The sequence below is a fragment of the Poecile atricapillus genome, chromosome Z (assembly GCF_030490865.1).
Source record: "Poecile atricapillus isolate bPoeAtr1 chromosome Z, bPoeAtr1.hap1, whole genome shotgun sequence".
NCBI lineage: Eukaryota > Metazoa > Chordata > Aves > Passeriformes > Paridae > Poecile > Poecile atricapillus.
In genome coordinates, this window is record NC_081289.1 from 43,909,872 (window position 1) to 43,932,387 (window position 22,516).

General features: G+C 41.9%; 2 protein-coding genes across 4 annotated transcripts in view; one reads left to right on the forward strand and one right to left on the reverse strand.

The window, feature by feature from the left end:
* Positions 1–20,235, forward strand: part of LOC131592603 (protein phosphatase 1H) — a 124,225-nt gene extending 103,990 nt beyond the window's left edge. Inside the window, exons 7-10 of the mRNA XM_058864206.1 lie at positions 3,648–3,711; positions 5,326–5,433; positions 13,954–14,105; positions 20,088–20,235. Of these exons, the coding sequence (XP_058720189.1) occupies positions 3,648–3,711; positions 5,326–5,433; positions 13,954–14,105; positions 20,088–20,235 (472 nt within the window). The remainder of the gene's footprint in view (positions 1–3,647; positions 3,712–5,325; positions 5,434–13,953; positions 14,106–20,087) is intronic.
* The window catches only part of LOC131592602 (protein MON2 homolog), a 106,215-nt gene continuing 103,277 nt past the window's right edge, over positions 19,579–22,516 (reverse strand). For all 3 annotated transcript variants that reach the window (XM_058864203.1, XM_058864201.1, XM_058864205.1), the window contains one exon: positions 19,579–20,283. In XM_058864203.1, coding sequence (XP_058720186.1) covers positions 20,254–20,283 — 30 coding nt within the window. In that variant the 3' untranslated portion in view covers positions 19,579–20,253. The remainder of the gene's footprint in view (positions 20,284–22,516) is intronic.

The window sequence follows — 22,516 nt, forward strand, 5'->3', positions numbered from 1 at the left end:
TAGCATATGAGTAACATCATGTCAGTCCTAGTTCTTTTGTTCTGACATCTCTTTTGGCTCCTGGTGCGATTTGGCCCGGTTTTTCAAAATGTTGTTCCTGAGTCCAAATGTAACTTTGTGGGTGGTACATATGTCAAGACCTAGTTCAGTATTTTTGGACAGCAGTAGCATTTCATAATTCTTTTGAAATGAAAAGAAGAAATAAAGTTAACTGACAAAAATGCAGCTAGATCTAGATGGGCACGAGCTTGCCTGTTCTACTCCCCACTGCTCCCCCTGTTTTTCCATTTGGAAAAATAGAGGCTTACGTGGCAGAAACACTTAACAAGCTTTAGGCTCATTCAGAGCTGGAAGCAGTAGCATTGCCTTGTCTTTAAAACCTTCCTTGTTATCCCCTGGCGGCCACCAAAACCTCCTGGGATGTGGACAAGCAGGACAGGGAGAGGGGAGGGTTGCAACACTGTGTTGTTAAAGCAGTGAGATGGGCTGAATTATGCAGGGGGCTGAATAAGGCCATGCTGGCACTGAAAGAGCCAAGCCACCCCCTCAGGTTCTCTGTATGTCTATGTTTGATATATCTACTGCCATATTATGTCTTTATATACAGTGCATGACAGTATAAATGCAACTTTATTACATAAAATTAAGATAAATAGTCCAGAAGGTTGTAGCCTGTGTGAAATAAACCCACATACAAAATAGAGGAGGTTTTGCAGGGCATATATTAAAATGAACTTCATATCTTCTTTCCATCTCCCCAGTGCAGTTACTGAGTTGTTAGCTGAAAAACTGTGCTTCATGCTTCTCTTGCAGCAAACCACATACTAGTATATTGTTAATTCTGTTTCTCTAGTAATGCAGGATATAGGTACTTTTCCAGAGTGTCTCAGGTTGCTTTTCAGTGTATCTGTGCTACAGAGACTGCTGTGGTTGCAGTTCTGAGCATTGATTTTTAAGTGATGATAATTTTTCAGGCAATAGCAACATCAGCAGCTCATTTGAGATGAGTTTGACACCCAACTTCCAAGCCCAAGAGGTGACAGGCTATGAGGACTATGACATAGCTCTGTGGACCTCCTTCACTTAGTTGCACAGCTTCAGGAGGTCACAGGCTAGCCAGCTGCTCTCCCTAATCTGCTGATGGAGCAAGTTAGCTGCAGCCCTTGAAACATGGCCTCCCCCAATGTCCTTACACCAGGGTGTCATAGTTGAAGGCCTGAGGGACAGTGGTTTTTGTAATGATTCCATAAAAGAAGCTGGACTCAGCAGTGGGGAGCATTCTTTTGAAGGACACTGGCCTATATGATTCTTTATTCCCTTCTTCCTAAAGCACACTCAGTGTGAGGTGTTGTGCAGGAGAATATAAGGAGAAAGAGGAGAGAAGGAAAAAAGCTTGGTCCCTGTTTTTGTCGACTTACAGGGCAGTGTAAAGTGAAGGCTTTATCTTAAATATTTGTAATTACCTTTCAGATAATGTAGTCTTTGTATAAAGGGCTTGTTTTTTCTTTTAAGAAGGGCTTTACAAGTAGTTTAGTCATATCATCTTAGTTTTGTTTGCTATTTTAACAAATATATACAACATGAACATTCAGTAGGAATGGTTGGCTTCTCAGGCTTGTGGCTTGATTAGTCATTTGACTGATGCCCACAATGGACTCAGCTGACACCCATTTTCTTGGTGGCAGAGAACAATTGGTTCTATGCTAGGCATAGTTCAGACTCCTCAAGGATGTTTTCCCAAGGCTTCCAGTATTGTAGGTCCAGTTGAAAGCTTTGAAGCATATTCATGAGTGGTCAGAAATAGTATATTTTTTTCTCTACATTCAAACCAGGATATCCAAGTTAGTGAGTGAGGCAGAGATATTTGTTGGAAATAAAGGAAGGAACAAGAGCAAAAGCTATGACTGACTCCTCCTTACCAACTAAATGCTATTCCAGGATTTAAACATCAGGGAAGTATTATCATGTTGGCTACTTGTAGTAATTTCTGCCTCTTTGTTTGGTTTAAGACCTAATTTATTCACCCTCCCCAGTGCAGAATGCCATTTGAATGCCTTCACTGTATTGTGTCTTACAGAGATGGCCAAATATTATGGCTATATATCCTAAGATATTCTTGACTACATGAAGGACCCACTGTATTTTGCAAACTTCACCTATTTTCATTTTGGGATTTTATACATAGTAATGCTTTGTAGTATGTGAGGACAGCCCTCCACTACTGTTTCTTCTGTGCATTTTGGTTCCTTGTCTTTTTTTTTTTTTGGTCCTTCCTCACCTCCAAAACCCTAATATGATCCCTTCCTGTGATTGCTGGGAAATGTAACGGTGGGGCTTAAATGTCTAGCAACTCTCAGTAAGTCTGAGGCTTGCCTGGGTGATGCAGCATGTACAGCACCATTTATTGATCCCAGGCCTGTGCCATATTTTGGTGAAACTGGTAAGTTTGATTGCAATATAGGATTTCACCCTTAATTTTTAATTTCCTGCTGGTTTAGTCACAGCCTTAACGTTGCTTAAACCAATCCCAAGCTTAAACTGACTCCCTGGAGCTCAGGCAGCCATCCTGAAGAGTGAAGAGCTACACAGCAGAAGTTGGCAGTGGATGGCAGGGGACCTGCCCAGCACCTTTCCTCCCCCTTCTGTTTGTGCACTTGGGTGCTTCTGGTATCACCCTGAGAGCTTTGGGAATGGACAGGCCAGGAGGGAAGCACAACATGCAAGGAAAGGCTGAGGAGGGACAACTTTGTGGTAAGAAGGGAAGCATGTCCCTCTGGGGCAATGTACCTTAGCCAAAAAGGTGCCCCAGCACCCGAGCTCAAGCATGTATTATACTAACCACAGGACTCTACAGCTTATGACAATGATTGTCATCTTCTGTTGTTTTTTTTTTTTTATTATTTCTCACTGGCAAAATTGCTAACCTTCTCACCTCATCAGTGTCAACAGCTGGATGTGTAAAAGGTAGAGTACGCAGGCATGCGGTGAACAGAATCGGAGCATGAGCATTTACTTCTCTTGTCTCTTGTCCATGGAAAAGCTGTGAAATGTGAAACTTCTGACAATCTTGACTGTTGCAGTCAAGGTCAAATGAGCACTAAATATCCTAAGACTTCAGCACGTGAAGCTTGTCTTGGTTTCTGCAGTCCTGGAGGGTGAGAACAGGATCAGAAAGCTGTTTCATACCGTGTGTACACGTCCTGTCATTGCTCACATTTCACATTAACAGTGTGAATCTAGGCATTGGTTAGCTTCTTGGATTTGAGGTTGTTTTGTTTGGGTTTTTTAGTTTGGTTGAATTTGGGTTTTTTTTATGACAATGAATTATGGTGTAGCTGGTATCGTATCTGACAATATCTTAACTGATTAGGATGTTACTCCAGTTCACCTCTTTCTTTGCGATCAATAGGAGCAGCCTGGCATGTTAGATGTTTTCCCATCTTCATTTTTATTTTTGGTGAAATTGTAAATATTTACAGAAAACCTTCCTGCAGAAAAATAAATTTACATCTTGGTTCAAAGACAGAGTCCCTAGGAAAAATAATTTCCTCCCCCCCCAGTTTTTGAAATCTCAACTCCTTGTTTCAGGACACTGGGTCACTAATTGAGTACAAGCTTCATAAATGTTGTTTGTCCTCCCCCCACAGGGCATACAAAACCATTGAGGAAGATGACTTGAAGTTTCCCCTTATATATGGAGAAGGCAAGAAGGTGGGCACGTTTGTTTTTCTCAGACCAAAGGAAGAAGGAATTTTGTGCTGTTTACCACTCAGTTTAGCCCATGGCAGTCCGGTGTTTTCCACTCAGTATCTCTTTATTTTATCATTTTGACAGCTTGAAAGAATATCTTGGTTCTGTCATAAATCAGTCTCATGTCTGGGGGGTGGTGGGGAGAGCTCAACATAGTAATAAGCATTTTACAGCAGTCATTTGTTGTTTAGTTTGCTTTTGTTTTTCTTTCGTTGTAAATGGGCTACAATGACACTGTCGTAAGTAATTGACTTTAAATGTTCCTGTTTCAGTGTAAAATATAACTAGAACAAAGCAGGAAGATAATAGTGCTCTGAGATGCAAAACTGTAATTTAGGAAGAGGAGGGATCAGGGCAGGATTTGTAAAGTATAACACCTTTTAACCTTATCTTCTTCAGCTAGTGTATGTGAACTCACTTTGAATTTTTCTGATGTGTGAAGGCTGACAGCTGAAAGGGAGAAACACTGTTCTGTTTGTTATACTTTGCTTTCAGCTCTGTGATTAAGAACAGTGAGATTGTTAGTGTTGGTCCCAGCAAGCTTAGCTGGATGCAGCAATAGGATCAATCTAAGGACAGAGTGGTGTCAGTTTGCTGATACTGGTATGCTTGCTGTTTCTAAACAGTGCTCCTCTGCTGCATTAGGTTCTTATCTCAATGCAAAAATAGACACCCTTCAAAATTAGTCCATGTTTTGAAGGTTCAGATGTGCAGCTTATCTCTGAATTTCATTCAATTTATAATTTTTTGCAAAATGTTTCATGCACATCTTTTTAATTTACTTTCTTATTGCCCTGTGGAGCCAGGAGTCACTGAGGCAAAAAGATTCAGTTGCTCACTGTTAGTGATTCTGAGCTCCCTTGCTCAGAAGCTGCTGTGGCTAAGCTTGAGTTTGGGGGAAGTGATATGCAGAGCAGGATTCCCTGGGAGGCTGAATGGCTGGCCAGTCTTTGGAGCAGCTTTAATGAAGGAGAGCCCAGAACCTCTTGGGACACTGCTCATGTCACAGAGGAAGGTGCTGTGGGAAGGAAGTGGTAGATGTGAGGGAACAGCAGACCTGCTGTAGACTGACTCTCCCTAGAAGAGAGCACTGTGGTCAGTGCTGCTATCAACTGTGTGTTCAGCAATTCAGGGTGGCCTTTGGCACTTCCCCTGGTAAAGGGAATATACAACAATATGTCAATAGGAAGATGCCATGCATTCCTTATGTAAGTAAATAAGCTCCTTGTCCTCTTTATAAGACCTATACTAACAGTATAATTTTCTGAAGGAACGGTCTCATAAACTGGTGTGGACAGTGAGGTGACTGGATTAGGTTTCTATAGACCCAGTACCTTAGAGATGATGACTCAGTGGAATGTGAATGAAAACAAAGCTTGGAATAAGGAGAAAAATGTAGATGGCATGAGTGTGAAAAGCTTTGACACTGATTAGCTATGTTAAATCTAGAGTTTCTGGGAGAGAAAAGGAATTCATCCCTAACTGCAGCAGTTACAGAGTAGGAATGTTGTCTCATTCCCTATTGACACAGTCCATGTAAAAAGGTTTTATCCCATTCCTTTTCTTTATTTCCAGGCTCGGGTTATGGCAACAATTGGAGTGACCCGAGGACTGGGAGACCATGACCTGAAAGTGCACGACTCCAATATATACATCAAACCTTTCCTGTCCTCATCTCCTGAGGTAAAACAGCCAAGGTTCAACTATCTGATTTGTGACAGGGAAATAAATTTACTTAGTGCATTTATTTGTTCTTCTCAAATCATCCATTCTAATTGTGATCCAGTCCAGGTAACATGCTGCCCTTTCCGAAGGTGCAGCATGATAGTAACATCCATGGTTCATAGCTGATTCTAAGTTCCCCAGCTGTGTGCTCTAGCTCTGATTGCTCCACATCCCTGCAAAGCACTGGTTCCTTCTCACTCCCTGTTCCATGGTTATCCCTTAGCCTTGCTAAGTGTTCAGTGTTACAGATGCCCATCTCTCCTTCCACCTTTATGTGCTCCAGCTCCTGTCAAGGCCTAGATCATGCTGCCTTCACAGAAGGTGTCAATCCATGTATTGCAGAAGGGATGTCTTCTACATCAGTGTAGTATCCTGCATTACACAGAGAATACCAGATCAACTCTTAAGCAGGAGAATGCCAAGAGCCATAAGGGGAATACTTTATGCTTCAATCTGTCGGCCCCTTAACCTTCAGTTCTTAATCCTTTTCATAGTTCTTTGCAAACACCAAATAACGACAGTGTGCATTCCCAAATGATGGTGTAATGAGGAGATTATGTGGTATTCAGGTTAGGGGTAGTTTTAAATGTTTCTGTCAATTTAAATGGCCTCATCACAAGCAATTCCACCCAGTTTTTGACCACTGGAGTGAAGTTTTGATCACTTGCAGTGAAGGATATCAAGCCTTCCAAAAAAATTTAAATGTATTTGTTAACAAGGGGCATGCAACCCTTGCTTTTTTTCTCCCTCTTTAACTGCATTCCTGTTCCTATGTCAAGGAACAGATATCACATATTTTTCATAAAATATTAAGCAAGGACAAACCATCTGATGACAGCACAAAAAGAGGCAGCTTTGCTTCCATGGCCCAAGTGCTGATAACTGTCCATTGTCAACTGGACTGCCAAAGTTTTAACCATACCCAGTATTTTACCTTGAATTTGTTGTTTGCTCTAGCAGTATGAGAGAATAAAAACACACAAGTAACATCATACTGCTAGAAAGGAACCAAATTATTAAATTAACCTTGCTTAGAACATCTCCAAGGCATATTTGTCCTGAATGTTTCAGGCTGCTCAAAGAATCACTGGCAAAAGTATTAGCAAAAGCATGTTTAATATTAAAATGAAAGCACGACAAATTTTGTTGGCAGGTTTCACTCTATTACTTATTAGATGGCTGGAGCACACAGAGAAAAAGTTGGACTGATCTAAAATCAATCAATATAAAACTAAAATCAGCCAAAAATTATCTATGTGGGAGATAGGGACAAATAAACGTAACGGTAAGGAATAAGGATAAGGGTAAGGATAAAAAGGAGTGAGACCCTCCTGCTGAGTCACAAGGTTCAGAGTAAACACCCTTGCCAAACTTATCCCTGGACTTCACCACCAGTTTAGGCTTAACAGTTTTAACAACACTTAATCAATAGCTGAATTTAGACAACTTAACAAAAGATTCTATAGAATTTCTGTAAGCACAACAGTAACTGACTTACAGGCTTAACTTATGAATATAACATTTAAGAATCTAAGAGAGCAACATTCCTAGCACCTTTGCTATAACATATTCATACTCATAGGTACACAGACCTAAAAGAGTATGTACACAGCCTCCTGTGGTCCAGGAGTACTCAAAGAGTCTCACTTGGACTCACTGTTTATAGGGGTACAGGAAAGTTGGCTTTAGCCATAGTAATTTTCCATTCTGCCTGCAATTTGGGTGGTAATTTTCTCTGAAAGTTTGATAACTTTGTTATAATGTTGTTCCATTTGGGTTTTTATTCAGGTAAGAAGAGTAAGTTTCCAAGGCTGTCTGAAAAAAAAACAGGTGCTCGTTAGACGGCACAGGTTTCTGGGAGCAGACAGTGTTTCTGATAAGCTTGAGAGGAGCTCAGCCCAGGTGCTGTTCATCAAGGCCAAGGCCTGACAGCATTTCTGAAATCATAGTGTGGCCTGAGGAGGGGCAAGGAGGAAGGATGCGCCACCACAAAACAACCCCACAACTGAAGGTGATCTGTTTTAATCCACAGAGTGGCAGTGTGGTCCCCTCTCTTCTCTGTGCCTATAAACAGAGAGATAAAGTTTATATATATATGTTTATATTTATTATATATAAATTATATAGTAAAATTCCAGTTATAAAAATAAAAAAATTTAAAAGTGCTGAGAGAATCCAGCCCTGAAGGAAAGAGGGAGATCTACAGACAGCCCCTTCTTCATGTTTCCCTCCTATCAACTGTGTACGTTCTCTCTCCCCCTTTAAATGTGTGGTGTCCCTCACTTGAGACCTGCTCCTGTTCTCCTCAGGCAGGCAGGAGCTCTGCCCTTATCACTAGGATGGATTTGTTTAATGCCAGAAAAATGATGCAATTCTACCTATTTATTTTTGTTTCTGGCTTGCTGAGACCCAGTGTTTTGGGGTACATAATGGCTGCAGCACAGCATCCCAGCAATATCATCTCTGCCAATCGCTGCTGCAGTGTTTGTGTGTGTCTATAAACCAAAGCTTCTCATGGGCTTTGCTGATTTGTGGGGAATGTGTCCATACATGTTTAAATTCTGGAATGTGGCATCCAGTTCCTATGCTAGCCACGTTTCAGGATCTCTTAACTGCTTTGCAAAAGGAAGTAAAACTGGCTTTGTTTCCACATACTCTTCACAGCTAAATTCAGCAGAAATGTATGAGGGCAGGAGGAGGAAAGACAGAGCACCAGCCACCTTAATTTAGAGATGCTGGCAAAAAAACCCTGAGTATTATTAGGAAGTAGCATATGCTCCAACTTGCTTTCCATCGCACCTTCTTCTCTTAATCATCTCTTCCCTCTCTTCCCAGAGAGAGCCGCAGTGCTTGAACTCCTCATGTTTTTCCCTGACTTGTTCTGTCCAAACATGGGCAGCACACCTTGCACAGAAACCGGCATTAAGAAACAACATCTTTATTCTGCCATCTGGGAGGCTTGGCACTTGGAAGCAAAGGCAGTGATGTCAGGCAGCAGTCATATTTGGTCCCTGTGCAGCACTGGATTTTGAATTGTTTATATAGAGATAGGGAAGCGCAATGTGTGGTTTCCAGACCTGGAAAAAAAGAGGCACAGGAAATTAAGGCACAGAGTGAGTCGTGAGAGAGGGAAGATCCAAGTTCTCTGGCTTCTGTTTCTGTGCCATAATTGCAATGTCCTTTCTCAAGTAAGGGTCAGTGTGGTGAGTTTTCTTCCAGCACATTTTACTTCCATTATGACAAAGCACTGGTATGCCATATCCACCAAAATTTAGCTCAAGGAGAGGTAAACATCCCTGAGACTACATCCAGAAATAGGCGTATAATAGTAATTTGAGGGTGGTGTGAAATGATACTTTGACAGAGTGCCAGGCTATGGGAGGAAAAGTCATGCAGCCAAGACTGACAAATGTAATCAGTATTCACTGGCTCAGCTGTTATGAGACCAGATTTGGAGGACTTCTGCAGGTTGGTGAGCTCTAGAGATTTGAACCTCTTATAATGAACTGGAGTAGCACAAAGCAGGCAAACCATGGCTGAGGCTCTCTGGCATAGAATTAAATATTTATTTTTCATAATGGAAGAGTTAATTTGAAAGCTTTCAGCAGGAAATTCTGCTTTTCAAAGCTTAGTAAGAGCCACCTTGTTGCAGATGAAAAGCAGAATTTCATCCTGAAATTTTTTGAATGGCAGCTCAGCTAGATGTGGCTCTGATAGCAGCATTTGGCCCTTGCCAACAAGGAACCCAAAGCCAGCCACCAGAGCAAATGATAAGGTGATAATGTAGAAGAATTTTCATTGTTCCATAGTGTTAGTAAAATCTTTCCAGTAACTCTACAAATATGTTGAGGAAGAGACCATTTTAGATTCACATCTGCCTTCTGAAGAAATCCTCAGGAATTATGCCATCAAAAGGAGCAAGTAATGCGAATACATAGAGAGTATGGGATCAGAGGGGGTCAAAGTGGCTTCAGGAAGCAAATATCACACTTGAGTGGCTTCAGGTCCTTGAGGTTATATCTACAAGAGAATTAAAATAATAATAATAATAATAATAAATGCAGTTGACGCTCTTGCATGAGCACTTTGATTCCTCAGAAAATGTTTGAGAAACTGTTGTGCATCGCAGTGTAAACTATATACTTTTATATCACAATATAAAAGATATGAAGCTACAGACGAAGTGGAAAGTTGGCACAGTCTAATGGAAATTGGCTAACGGGCAGGAAACAAAGGGTGGCAGTAAAAAGCTAAAAGGAGATTAATTGGTGAATGCTGCAGGGAGCAGTGTTGGGACCCACTTTTTATTATTTACATATAAATTACATGGAGAGTGGTATTGAAAGATCTCATCATTTGCCAGGAAAAGCTGCACTGGGTAACACTGTGCATAAAAGGGACAATACAATTAAGAAAGGGCTTAATTTATTGAGGTAGCTGGGCTGATCAATAGTGCAGGCGAGTGAACGCAGGCTGTTGTTTAGCTGTAATTCCCTCGAGGCTGGCTGCTGAGGAGCACCTCAGGTGGCTGCAGGCTCGCATGTCACTCTGTTGTGAGCGGTTTTCCAGCCACAGGGGCTCGCGTTGGCTGCCTCTTAAAAACAAACCTGGCAAACGAGGCACAGCGCCTTCGCAGGGCTGCTGCGGTCCTTTGCAACAGCCAAAGGCAGGGTCTGTCCAGTGGGTAGATCTGTTTGAAATGTAAATAAAAACCAGCCCACCTGTTTGTTTGTTGCTTGCCCAGAGCAGTTTTCTCAGTGCTCTTGACTGCATGTAGGTAATATGTAATTTGAGAAACAAATACCTTCATTGAAGAATTTGACAAACTGCATAATGCATGTTCAGAAAGACGTGTATGACTGTGGGCTCTAGTGGTGTGTATCCACTGTTACCTCTCAGCAGATCTGTAAGTACTAGTCATGTTAACTGTAGGATATAAGGGTAACCCAGTGCTTATTGCTGTGGCTTCATGGCTGGCTGTGCTGCTGAGGTTCCTCTCCTTGTTCCTTACAGCTTTTACATTTTCTGGTTGCTAACATCAAGTTCAACTAGTTAACAGGTCAGCTGCTTTACATCAATAAGACATGAACAGATTGGATAAGAATGGTGACAAACCTGGCTCTTTCCAGGGCTGCCCTGATACTCCAGAGAGATTAATTTAAAGAGTAGGAAACTCACTCTTCACACAGAAGGGGCTGGTAAGCTGGAGTGAGTTGTTGAGAAGGCTCTCAGGACAGCATAGGAGGCTGAGGACACAAGTGAGTGGAGTGAGGGCACTCTCAGGACAGATGTCCAGCTAAGCAATTCACAAGGAAAAGACTGAAGACTCAAGATGGCATTGTTAGGAAATTTGTCAAGGGTGCTGCACCAGTTAAGGAAACCTCTATACTGCCAGTCATGGTCTGACCAGCTGTCACCTGAAACAGGGCTCTTCAATGCTGCTTTACAGTGTAAGCAGCTTTGCACAAACCTCTGTCACAGACAACTTTCCTTAAACCTCACTCTTTACTTTCCTGAAATGCAGCTACAGGGGGGAGGCAGTCACTGGGAAGGTTTAGTCTGGAATTTAAAAAAACAAAGCAAAATAGTAATTTTCATTGCAATCATTGAGCTGCTTTTGGTCACATAAGATTTAACGGGCTGTGTGGTTCATAGCTGTTGCAGACACTTAGGTAATTCCCTGGATGTCTCCTCATACTTCAGAACTGTGGCATATCATACTCTGTCACCTTTTTTGTACAATGTGGAGTGTGCTGTGGGTGCTGCACAGCGTGGGATGTGTGTGGAGTGGGTGTTCAGTGAGCCCTGCTGGGCTCAGCTTCCATTCAATGTGCCCTGTAGGTGCTTCCCAGCCTGTGTGTCTCTGGGCTCTGTTGTCACACTGCTCCAAGTCCAGCTGAAGGCACAGGGTGCTACTGCAAGAGACCCTCAATGACCCAAGTAAGAACTAGAACAAAGGTGCTGGCAAGAAAAATGAAGGGTTGGGAGCTGATTACTTTCTGCACCCGGACAAGGCAGTCTGTGAACATGACCTGACCCTGCAATGGACTGGACAGCTCTAACTCTCTTTTGTTGGCAACATATTAGGGGCACCTACAGCTGTATTTAAGAAATCCAGAGCAAAACACAAAGAAAGGACTTCAAGGCAACTGGAAAGCAGAGAAAGCTGCATTTCATTGAATGTTTTGTTACATGCCCAACTGGTCCTTATATGCAACAATTTTATGTCAGTTGCCTCAAGCTTGTCTCCTGTAACCTTGGCACTCTCTTTTCCTGGCCTAAGAACTTACTGTCCTCTCCATCTCTTTTGGCATCTAGTTTCTTCTCAACATATTCCTTTCTGCTGAAGGAGCCCAGTTCACAAAGCTTGTCATTTTAGGAAGTACCCTTCTTCCTAGATTGCACAATAAATCAGTGAATGTATTTTTTTTCCTGTTCCCCTAAAACAAAACATATTCTTGGTAAAGTGATCTCTTCTTGATGCTCCTCTTGAATTTTGATCCATCGGCTGGCTGCAGGTAGCTGTGAAAAGTTTCTCGTGCATCCCAGTGCTGCTCCTCAGTCAGACAAAATGGTTCTTTTCAGGAGGATTCCAATCAGTGATGTATGGTTTTGCTTTCCCACCTTCTTCCCCACCTAAGCTGCAAAAATGGCTCCTGTGCTGTAATGTGTCTTGCCTCAGTTGGGATGTGTTTTTCCCAGCACAGATCTTTGAAGCTTGGTTAGCCCTACCAGAGGCTTAGTGCTGAGTGCATCCCTGAGCATTAACTCTGATGCTTTCTCAAGTATTTGCTGGTCCCCAAGAGATCTGACTACAACATGTGCTGTATATTGATGGTTGTGTTGGCCAACTTACCGTCCACACCCCAATGATTTCTGACTTGCAACTGTAGGCTGTTAAAGCTGAACTAAGTTCTGGGACACAGGGACTATGACAGCTACTGATTTCTGTACAAAAAGCTTGAGATGAGAGCTGTGCTGCATATATGTGTCTTTTCTATATTCCCACTCAAGTCTGAATAAGCAGATATGCTCTAATGAAGAGAGTATCTTGCCTTGAATTTAATCCTCTCCCAAGTCCTTATTCAGCTGCTACCTTAGATAATGAAGTGAAGGTTACATTTTACAAATGACCTTCTTGTGCTTTTGAGTGAAAGGTGAACTGGTAAGGATTAGCAATGAGATCTAGGTGATTTTTTAAAATATTTTTTTTTCCTCTTGTACTTGTTGAAGTCCCATAAAAGCATAATTACATTAAAAGGTCCAGGCATTTTATATGCACTGCCTGCTTCATGGCTCCTAAGGGGAGGGTGCACCATGAGGCAGAATAAAACAGCTCATATTTTCTTGTTATGCCAAGTACTTGTCCTGACTAACTGCTGTTAGTATGAGGTGCACTGTTTCTGAATTTCAGTATAGGTGATCCTTCCCTCCTGACTGCCTTGCCGCGGTTGTTACAGTTCTTTCAAACTGTGGTTGTTGCTGTGGTAATTAAAGTGCTCTGTGGGTGCTTCCTAATGGCTCCCCATCACAACCTGGGAATTGCAGGCATTTCTCAGCTGGAGTGCAGCATGTGCTGGAAGGGGAGTTACACCAAACTGAAGGCTTACTTCAAAACACTTTCTATGGCCTTTGCTTGCATTCTGGCTCAGCTGTTGGCTTTGTAGCAACCCCCACCGTGGCTGCCTCTGCCGCTCTCAGCCTCTCTGGGAAGGGGATGGTGGAAGTTGTTTTAAAAGGCAGGGTGTTAAGAGGTGCCAGCAGTGATCAGCCTGACTAGGGCTGCAGACAGATGAGTTGAAGTCAATGGATATTTTAATAGTACAAATAAGGTTCACTTCTGTGCAAATCCTGAATTGGTCTGTAGCTACTGAAAGCCTTACAGATAAATGTGACTGAGCAGTTTTTCTGCATTTCATGGAACCACTCACTTGCTCAGGCAAAACTCTTGAGTGCAGCAGCTGCCTCAGGTTTAGAAAAGTGAATGCAATGCTGGCTGTCACACAGGCATTTCCAAACATGCAATCTGGCAGACTTAAATGGATCTGGACAAATAGTGAAAACAATTATTTGTGAATATTTTATTAGAAAATATCAAAAATTCATCAAATAAATTATTCAGCTTCCATATGACTAGTCCTGCCAATGATAGGGAGGAGCCTCATGCACTGAAGCCAGGCTGCCGGGTGGGGGAGGCTTCAAGTGCTTCTGGCATCAGGCAGTGCCGTGCCTTAGAGCCTGGTTTCAGAACACTTGCATCCATCCTGTCTGGGGTTAGCACCTGAGCCACACGGAGCTGCAGCAGGAGGAGCTGCTGTGTGGAGGGCTGAATTGGAGACAGACTCCACCAGTGCCATAGGAGGTTATTTCAGTGCCCTGGTCGAACCTGATAAACTCACAGCCAAACTCAGCAATGTTTCCCAAACAGGTCTGACAATCGCCTCCTTCATGAATGTCTCTTGGGTTTTTTTCTTTTAGGTGCGAGTCTATGACCTTCTGCAGTATGAGCATGGGCCAGATGATGTTCTGATCCTAGCTACTGATGGACTCTGGGATGTGCTGTTAAATGAAGAAGTGGCAGAAGCTGTCACTAACTTTCTACCAAACTGTGACCCTGATGATCCCCACAGGTTCGTGCTAATCCCTGATTTTCCAGCTTCTCCATAGAAGAACACTTTCTGGTAACATATTTTTGTAGAAAGTATGATATGAATAACATTTGGGCAATATGCAACACTTACAAGAGAACATTTTTATAGGTTGGATGGAGCCTCTACAGCAAATGTGAGCAGTTGGAGCAGGGGCTCTGTTGTAACTCAAAAATGCCCACCTTCAAAGGAATAGGTGTGGGATCACAGTATCTTGGCATGGGATCCATTTTGTTTGCTGTATGAGGTCCTGCGAAAACTGTAAGAGACTGGGAAGAACGTGGCAACAAGTCCTTCCTCTGGACAATCCCTTAACACTAAAGATTGTTTCTCAGGACATCCTCAACATCTCCTTCTCTCTCTCACTCTGTTTATAAATACTGCACACTGTGGCTCCCACTTATTCCTAGTCATGGTGTGACCTTTAAACCCACCTTCCATAGAGGATGCTCAGTGCTACCAGCTGCAGGACAGGTGTGGTGACAAAATAGGTGGAAAGTCTGACTTTTATTTCATTTAATTAGATCATGCATCGTTTCACCATTTTAATTTACCTCATGCTCTTCATTTTTTCTATCGTTATCACTTCTTAGATTATTAGTTTCTGTCCTTAAAACATGCTATCATGCAAACAAACAAGTTCCCAAACAACCATCTAGAGGCTGTCTGCCTTGAGTGAGTCCCTAGGTTTGTCTGCTACTGAGTTCAGTGTCACTGTGAATTAAAACATTATGCAGGGGATCGGAAGTCTCTTGCTTGTAAATGGGACTGTGAAAGTGGAAAGAGCTTTATTTGTTCTTAGGGACTGTTCAGGAAGGAAAGTGTGTGTTGCTGGTGAATTTAGGGCCATCTCCCACTGTGTTCTGCCCTCACCCTGGGCTGAGAGTGGGGAAGAGAGATTTTACACATCCCCAGCTGATCTATGTAAAGTGGAGTTTCAGAAATAGCTGAGACCCTTCTCAAAATGCTTGCTGTTCCACATATTTCTAAGTGGTCATCTTCACAGGGTCAGCCCTGTTCATCAACAAAAAAGATAACTGGGTATGGATACCTAGAGAGTGACTTGGATTTTAAAGAGAGAACACCTTCAAAATAACTCAATAACAGTATTTTCTTGTCCCGACACAAATAAATACGGAATGCAAAAAGAGGTTTTGCTGCAATCATCGAGAGAATGGGTGATTGATGATTATAATGAAGCTGCAACTACAATATTTTGACTTTGCCCATCTCCTTATGCCAAAGATAAGATGTGGTATGAATGGCAGTCTCAGGCCATCTCTATTCAGCAAGACATGCAGCTGTGTCTGCCCTCTCCCTGGGAGGAGATCAGACAGGATCAGCTAAGGGCACTTCCAGGGCATCTGGCAGTGTGCTATGCAGACATGCCATTAATTTAAGCTAGGAGGAGATGACCCATCCAGATGACTTTTAGTTATTCCCTAACACTATTCAGAAATGCTATGGTGCTTTTGTTCTCATTCCTGCACCCTTGAGATTCTTTGAAAGGCACCTGGTAACATGCAATACCTCTGTCCTGCTCTGTCTCCATTCTCATGTAGTAATTGGGAAAGCTTGCTCCTGCCTTCCACCCTCACCAGTCCCATCTGTTGTAAATGCAGTCAGAGTGTGTTGTGTCTGTCTTGTTCCTTTTGGTCTTTACTAAGCTGATGGTGATGGCCACCATGATTGCTGCAGTAGGAAGCAGGATTCTTCAAGCTTTTTCACTTGTTAGGTGAGTAATTTTTCATCCATTATAGAATACTCAGAGCAATGAGAGACACTAAAGGAAAATTGTATTTTCTTTGTTTTGATTAGATTTCTCATACTGGTTTAGTAATTGTGCAGAATTAGTCACTCTTTGTGCCAACATGAGAACCACATATTATAGAGCTGAGCTTCCTGTTTATAACTTAGAAAAAACACATTTATTGGTGTTTGACCTACTGGTCATTGAATGGGCCTCTGAATTGTAAATAAATTTGTTCTTTTCAGCAACTTTGTGCCAGATCGTTTAGAGGCTTACAAATAGTGATGGCAAGACATTTCTCATGCCAGCATGCAAAATGTAATTAGAGCAGTCCCTGATATAGTTTACAATGATATTTATGAAAATTGCCTTTGTGGAATTGCTCTTGCTGCTTGGCTGTAAAGAATACTTAAAGGTTTTAAAGTACTGTGTGAGAGGTTTTATGTAATTATTTCACAGTGCTCTAAATGAGGTATAACTAATGAATTTACAGTAGCATTCCAGCTCAAGCTGTGCAGCTGCATTCATTCCTCTCACTAGTCAGTGACAGAAAAATCTCCTTTGCCATATCATAAATGTTATGTTTAAAGGAAATGTTATCCCAGAAAATGTCAGGTTCTGTGATGGGTGCAGTGACATAATCTGTGGTGAGGTGATCAGCTGAAAATGTAGTATCTCTAGGGATGTAGAAAACTTGTCAGAATGTAAGAGACTTGCACCCTGGGTTTGGCAATGCTGTGGTCTTCAGGAGAACCAACCTGTGGAGCAGCCCCTGGATTCGCCTGACCCAATAGCCTACTTATTCCCTGGCAGCAGTATGTTAGAAAAGAAAAGAGAGAGGAAAAAAAAAAAAACAACTAGAGAGGATTTTAGAGCTACAGAGTACTTATCTGTTGCATAATTAGCTCCTTGTGGGAACAATATCCCTCCCATTTGAATTAGAAGTCACTTTATAGCCTGATGGGTAAGAGCTTACAGCCCTCAGCAATGCTCTTGGGACTCTCTCGTGGTGATATTTACTGTATTTGTTGCCCACATAAGAAACATCACCGAATTCTGTCAAACATAGCATGTGCCTGAATGTCTCCAAGTACAGGGAGAGCAAAGTCCTCAGGTCTCTCTTCATCCAGCCATGCAGGCACAGCCTCAGGGCATTTGGGAACAGACTTGCTTACAGAACAGTTCCTTTGTGAGGGCTATGATGGAGTGAAGAGGCTGGGATGGAGCTGGATTTCTTAGCCAGCTCATTTCTTATGGGTACTGTGGCAGACAAACATATAATGTTTGTAGGGGCTCCTAGCAAAGGACAGGTGGCAGGGCCACTGCTGCTGTCCATACATCAGCCCTTTAAAGAGGTATAACTCTGCCAACTTCCTTCAGCTGCATGTATGCATGTTTACCCCCTGACCTTGGGAATCTTCTGTTTCTCATACCTCCTTTTGTCATTTCTTGTCCCCTCATTTTCCCCCTCATGCTCACTAGGGATTTATGAGGATGCTGAGGAGCTCCTTCACCTCTGCTGGGTGTGAGGAGATAAGAAGCTGCTCAGACAGCAGCATGATTCCCCCACTGTCACCATTTCTCCTTCCGTACTTCATTGATCAATACAGAAAGCTTTGGCATAAGAAAAAACCTCCTTGTATTTATTCTTAAAATACAAAAGTTGTATTTCAGCAAGGCTATTCATTAGGAGGAAGTGGATACTTTCAAACTACTTCAGCAGTTCTCTAATGCTGTCTCAACAGCTGAATCCCAATTTCACAGCACTGGAGAATAAAACATTCAGTAATGGACTGCTGCTGCTATTCATCTCCAGGTACAAGTGACTCACACTATCTCTTCTGGTGCCAAGTTGAACAGCATTGCTTCAATTCAGCTCTACACAGGAGAGGAATACGTTACTTCACTACTGCCTTCACCTGCTCCTTTTTCGTTGCTTCATTATGCTGGTTTTCTTGAGTATTTCACAGTTTGTCTACAAGAGAATTTCTTGTTTATTAAAATTCCTTTTTTTTTTTATCTTCCCCTCTCCAAACATTCAGCAGCAAAAGCCAAGTACAATCAAAAGCAATACTCATTCCTTTGTACTCCTTAGATGTGGAGAGTCCTTGTTAATTAGAAAAAGCAGGAAGGCAAAATTTTCTTGCAGAATGATGGGCGTTTCTTTCATAAATTCTGACAATAGCTGAGAAATCCTTGGGAAATAATGTTCTTGCCAAAATTCACTCAGCATCAGACACGCTGTGAATAAATACTTCAGTTCCTTGCTTGCCACGTGGAGTCCTTTTGTTCCTTAGTCCTGCATCTGATTTGAGAACTGAGGAGTTCATGTATGTATGTTTGGGTTTTTTCCCCTTAGAAAACATGATTTCGTGTTGCATTAGGGCAGTAAGGGCGGTGCTTCTTGTTACATCCTGATGTTCTAGCTCGAGGTTGTGGCACAGACTGATCTCAGAACATGTGGACAGTGCATGTGTATATGCAAGTTTGTGTGTTAGATTTCACATCTTTGGGCCCTACTCTTACTGCTAAAGTAAATAATTTGTCAAAACTGGTGAAGCCTGGAAAGTTTATCACCCAGTACCATTAGGAACAGTAAGTGCATTGCAACTGTGCAACATTACTTGAATTTGGCATCAAACTTTTTGAGTAGTCAAGTATTGGTTCATTTGCATTGAAGAAATCTTTCTAGTAGAGCAAATATCTCTACTCTTGATTCAGCAGAATGCTCTGAGTTAAAGGCATCAGAACTCTAGGCACAGAACCTAACTGGGTTTTTTTTCCTTCTTTTATCCCCAGAGACTGAATAAAGTTTCTATGACAGAAATTGCAACTTAATAAGGAATTCTATGGTGAAAAGTTCTAAGGTTAGAAGAGTCCTGGGTAACTGATAAACCTAAATACACACACAGTGCTTATGATCAACAGAGATACTGTTCTTTCCCTTTCTACAAATGAGATCTGGGCAGATAATTTCTGTTCAAGGATCCTCCCTAGAAAAGGGGGTATTGAAATGCACACCCTTCTTGTCCTTTCTGGTTTTGGAAACAGAGATATACTTTAGTTCTGGAGGCCTGTGTGTGTGGCTTCATAGAGCCCTGCATCATGCTGAAGGTTGATGCTTACACTTTTAATAAAGACCATGCAGATTGGTGTTTTTTCCATTGTCAGTATTTTAACTGTTCAGTTAATTTTAATTATCAAATCATAGAAAAGCTTTCCTCCACCCAATGGAATTTAAAACCTCTTGGCCAGGTGTTGGAAAACATATGACAGTAACTGTTCACCCATAATGAGATTTCTTTCAGAGGAAACTTCTAAGTGAGTACACAGATGTGTTGATGTAGTAACAGAAGGTAAAGCAGTAAGGGAAAACATGACAGCACACTGTCTATGTTTTGGACTCTGACACCCTTCTGCCCCCAAGCAGCATGTGGTAGTTTTTCAAGACAGAAAAATAACTCCCGTAAATCCAATGCCACTCAGCCTAGCACAGGCTGGGAGTTTTGAAGCAACGTGAAACTTGGTATTTCACTAAATGAAGCACTTGACCACTCACATTCATGCATTGTTCACTGAACTCATAAATGTGAAAGAACTGTGGGACTCTGTTAATCTGATCACATTAACTGTAAGTTTTCTTTTACAGTTTAAGAATAAAAAAGATTAAAAAGTTGTTCCTAAGGTCGAGAAAAACAGACAAGTTAGTCTTAAAGTGAAATTTGCATTTTATTTTTTATACTCTATTACTTGCTATCAAATTACTTTCTTTGTTGCAGTTCATTTCTGAAATAGTTGAGCCATGTTTACCTTCAGGCATGCCAGTGAACAAGAGTGTAGTTTTCAACAAGTAGTGTTATTTCGGGTCCTCTATTTTTCAGACTCCTACTAGAAAGCCAATTTGTTACGGCAAATATAATACTTGTGTTTAATATTTTTCTGAAGATCGGTGAAGCCAGGCACTTAGAATGGCCAGTGACTTTTGACCAGGTGGTGTCTGTCAAATAGCTTTACATTCTTATTCAGGAACTGTCACTGAACTGGAAGGAGTTGCTTTGTGCATATGCCATAGTTTGTGTTTCTCCTGCCTGCTTCTAAAACACTGGGAAGCATGTCTTGGTAGGTCACAACATTAAATCTGGCAGGCAGCAGGCTGTCAAAACCCCACTTTTCTCATGGAGACAGCCCTCCTCAAAACTGTGCCTTTTCCACAGGTACACACTGGCGGCGCAGGACCTGGTGATGCGAGCCAGGGGAGTGCTGAAGGACCGGGGCTGGCGGATATCCAACGACAGGCTGGGTTCTGGAGACGACATCTCTGTCTACGTCATCCCTTTGATACACGGCAACAAACAGTCGTGAGAGGAGCACCAGGAGTGGTTACAGGATGGCGATCTTTGTGGGAAGGGCCTGTAAGAGACAATAGGTTTTTGGTGGTCTGACCAGGACGCTTCCAATTGATGTAATCTAGTCAAAACTAATGCTGGAGGGGTATTTTTCTGCCCAAGAGGTAGGGCTCTGCACATATACAGTATATGTTTAAAAATAACCCTTAAGACTCCAATTTCCCTGCAGAAATGGTTTTGGTGCTTAACAGGAATGGGATTTAAATGCTGCTAGCATATTATGGATTCTGTCATCCCTCTAGGTGGGGTGGGGAATTAATTTTTTTCTCAGTTTACCATGTAGCTTGGAAGAGCCATTTCAGTTGTGAAAGTAGGTGTCAGAAGCCAAGGAGGCTCCTGAAATCTACCCCCAAATATTCAGAAGGGGACTTGGGTCACATCTCATTTAAGAATATAGATATACATATATGAGACTCAAGAGTTTTCTTCTTTCAGAAAGTTGTATTCATGACTTATCTATGGACAACTTCAAACTTATGTAATCCTTTGAACCCCTATTTTCCTCTCGTCTCTTCTTCAGTAGACTATACCTCCTGTATTTTAGTAGGAAAACTGAAATGGGTTTCAGTGTGACTATGCCTGTTTACTGCAGCTAAAACAGTCACCTGCAAAGTTGTCCAGGAGAAATAGGTCACAGTCCTGTATGGCAGAATTCATCCTGGTGTGAGGAATTAGTTGTCAAGATTTCTTGTTGTGTGGATGCCATGATTATACAGAGCATGCAAACTCAGCTTTATGTGATGTTTACCTGGAGGCCATGGTTTCTTTGGGATCAGAGATTTACATTCATTGAATGGTTCTGCCTGCTTTATCCTGTTGAAAGGATCTCTGACCGTAAAATTTTCCCATTAGTTGAGATTTAGTAAGTTTGTTTGGGCTCCTGAGTGTATTTGCAGTTGGACTTTTACTTGAAGTAGTGGTATTGTTCTCATTAGCAATTTGGATACCCAGATAGTGATCTATTTCAAAGATGGTTCAGTTCTTCCTGCCTCATTTATTTTTACCTCACCTGCTTGACTTCAGTGATCACAAAGGGACAGCTTCAAACTTTATCCTCTTGGCATTGAGAATTGTACTCAAGGATCACAAGATGACTGTGATAGATACAAGCCCTTGGCTTGCTTCAGCAGCTGTTTTCTTAGCAGTGATAAATCAATTTAAATAAAGAAAATTTGTTTAAAACACTATTGGCATGAAAGCAGTAGTCCAGGAGAAAAACAAATGAGCAAGTCTGCAGTGTAACCTGGCTGCTTAGTCCATGCAGGTAGCTCTCTTACTTCATTGTCAGGAGTTCAAGAGCAAACAAAATCAGAAAGATCTAGCACACAGGCAGGAGGTATATTGGCTGGGGAGCCAACATCCACCTCATTTGTGCCCAGACCACATTGGTGCGGAGCTGTTCATCTGGTTTGTACTTCTTCAATAAGAAAAAAGAGAGGGAGCTGACATCATTGTAGGCCACTGACTAGGAAGCTCACAAACGTTGTGTCCTTTCCAGAAGAGACAGAGATGCTGTGCCCTTTGCAGACTTTCTCCCAAACAGGCGTGGCCCCGAGCTTGCCAGTTCTGTAATTTATGATGTGCTGTGTAAACACGGCGCAGCCCAAGTGTGGTGCAGCTGCCCAGATGCTGTATTTGTCTGCATCTGGAAGTACAGTTTAGTGGATTTAAACTATTCTTGCTCCAAATCTCTAGACCCAGAAAAGTTTCAGGATGAAAGCAGGCAATGTGGAGAGTGGAACAGCTCAAACATTGCAACAAGCTGCGTGATTTTAGCCTGGAAACTGTTCCATGAGTTCCCTAGTGCCTCATGTGATAAAGCTGTACAGAATGTGGATGTTTTATATTCTAGAGCTTCAGTATAAATCAATGGCATATATGATTACGTATGTTCATGCTTTCTTTCCTTATTTTTTTTTTTCTTTTTACCTCCTTTTCTATGTGCATCTGGGTGAAAAGAGAGGCTTGGAGTCTGGAATATTTTTCACATGGCCCTTCATATGTTTTAAAGTTTAAGCAAGAGATCCTCTCTTGCACTATTCTTTTTTTTTTTGGCCTAATAAACTTGTAAACGTGCTTTTCATGCTCTATGTAACTCTTGTTGTCTCTTTGCAAATGCAGTTGTATAGTCCTCTAGCAATTCAGATCCTCTTTGGCAAAGAAATTAGTGATGGCAAATCTGATGAAATCATCTGAACAGCAAAGATGCTGGTGCTTGCTGGTACCAACTACAAGCC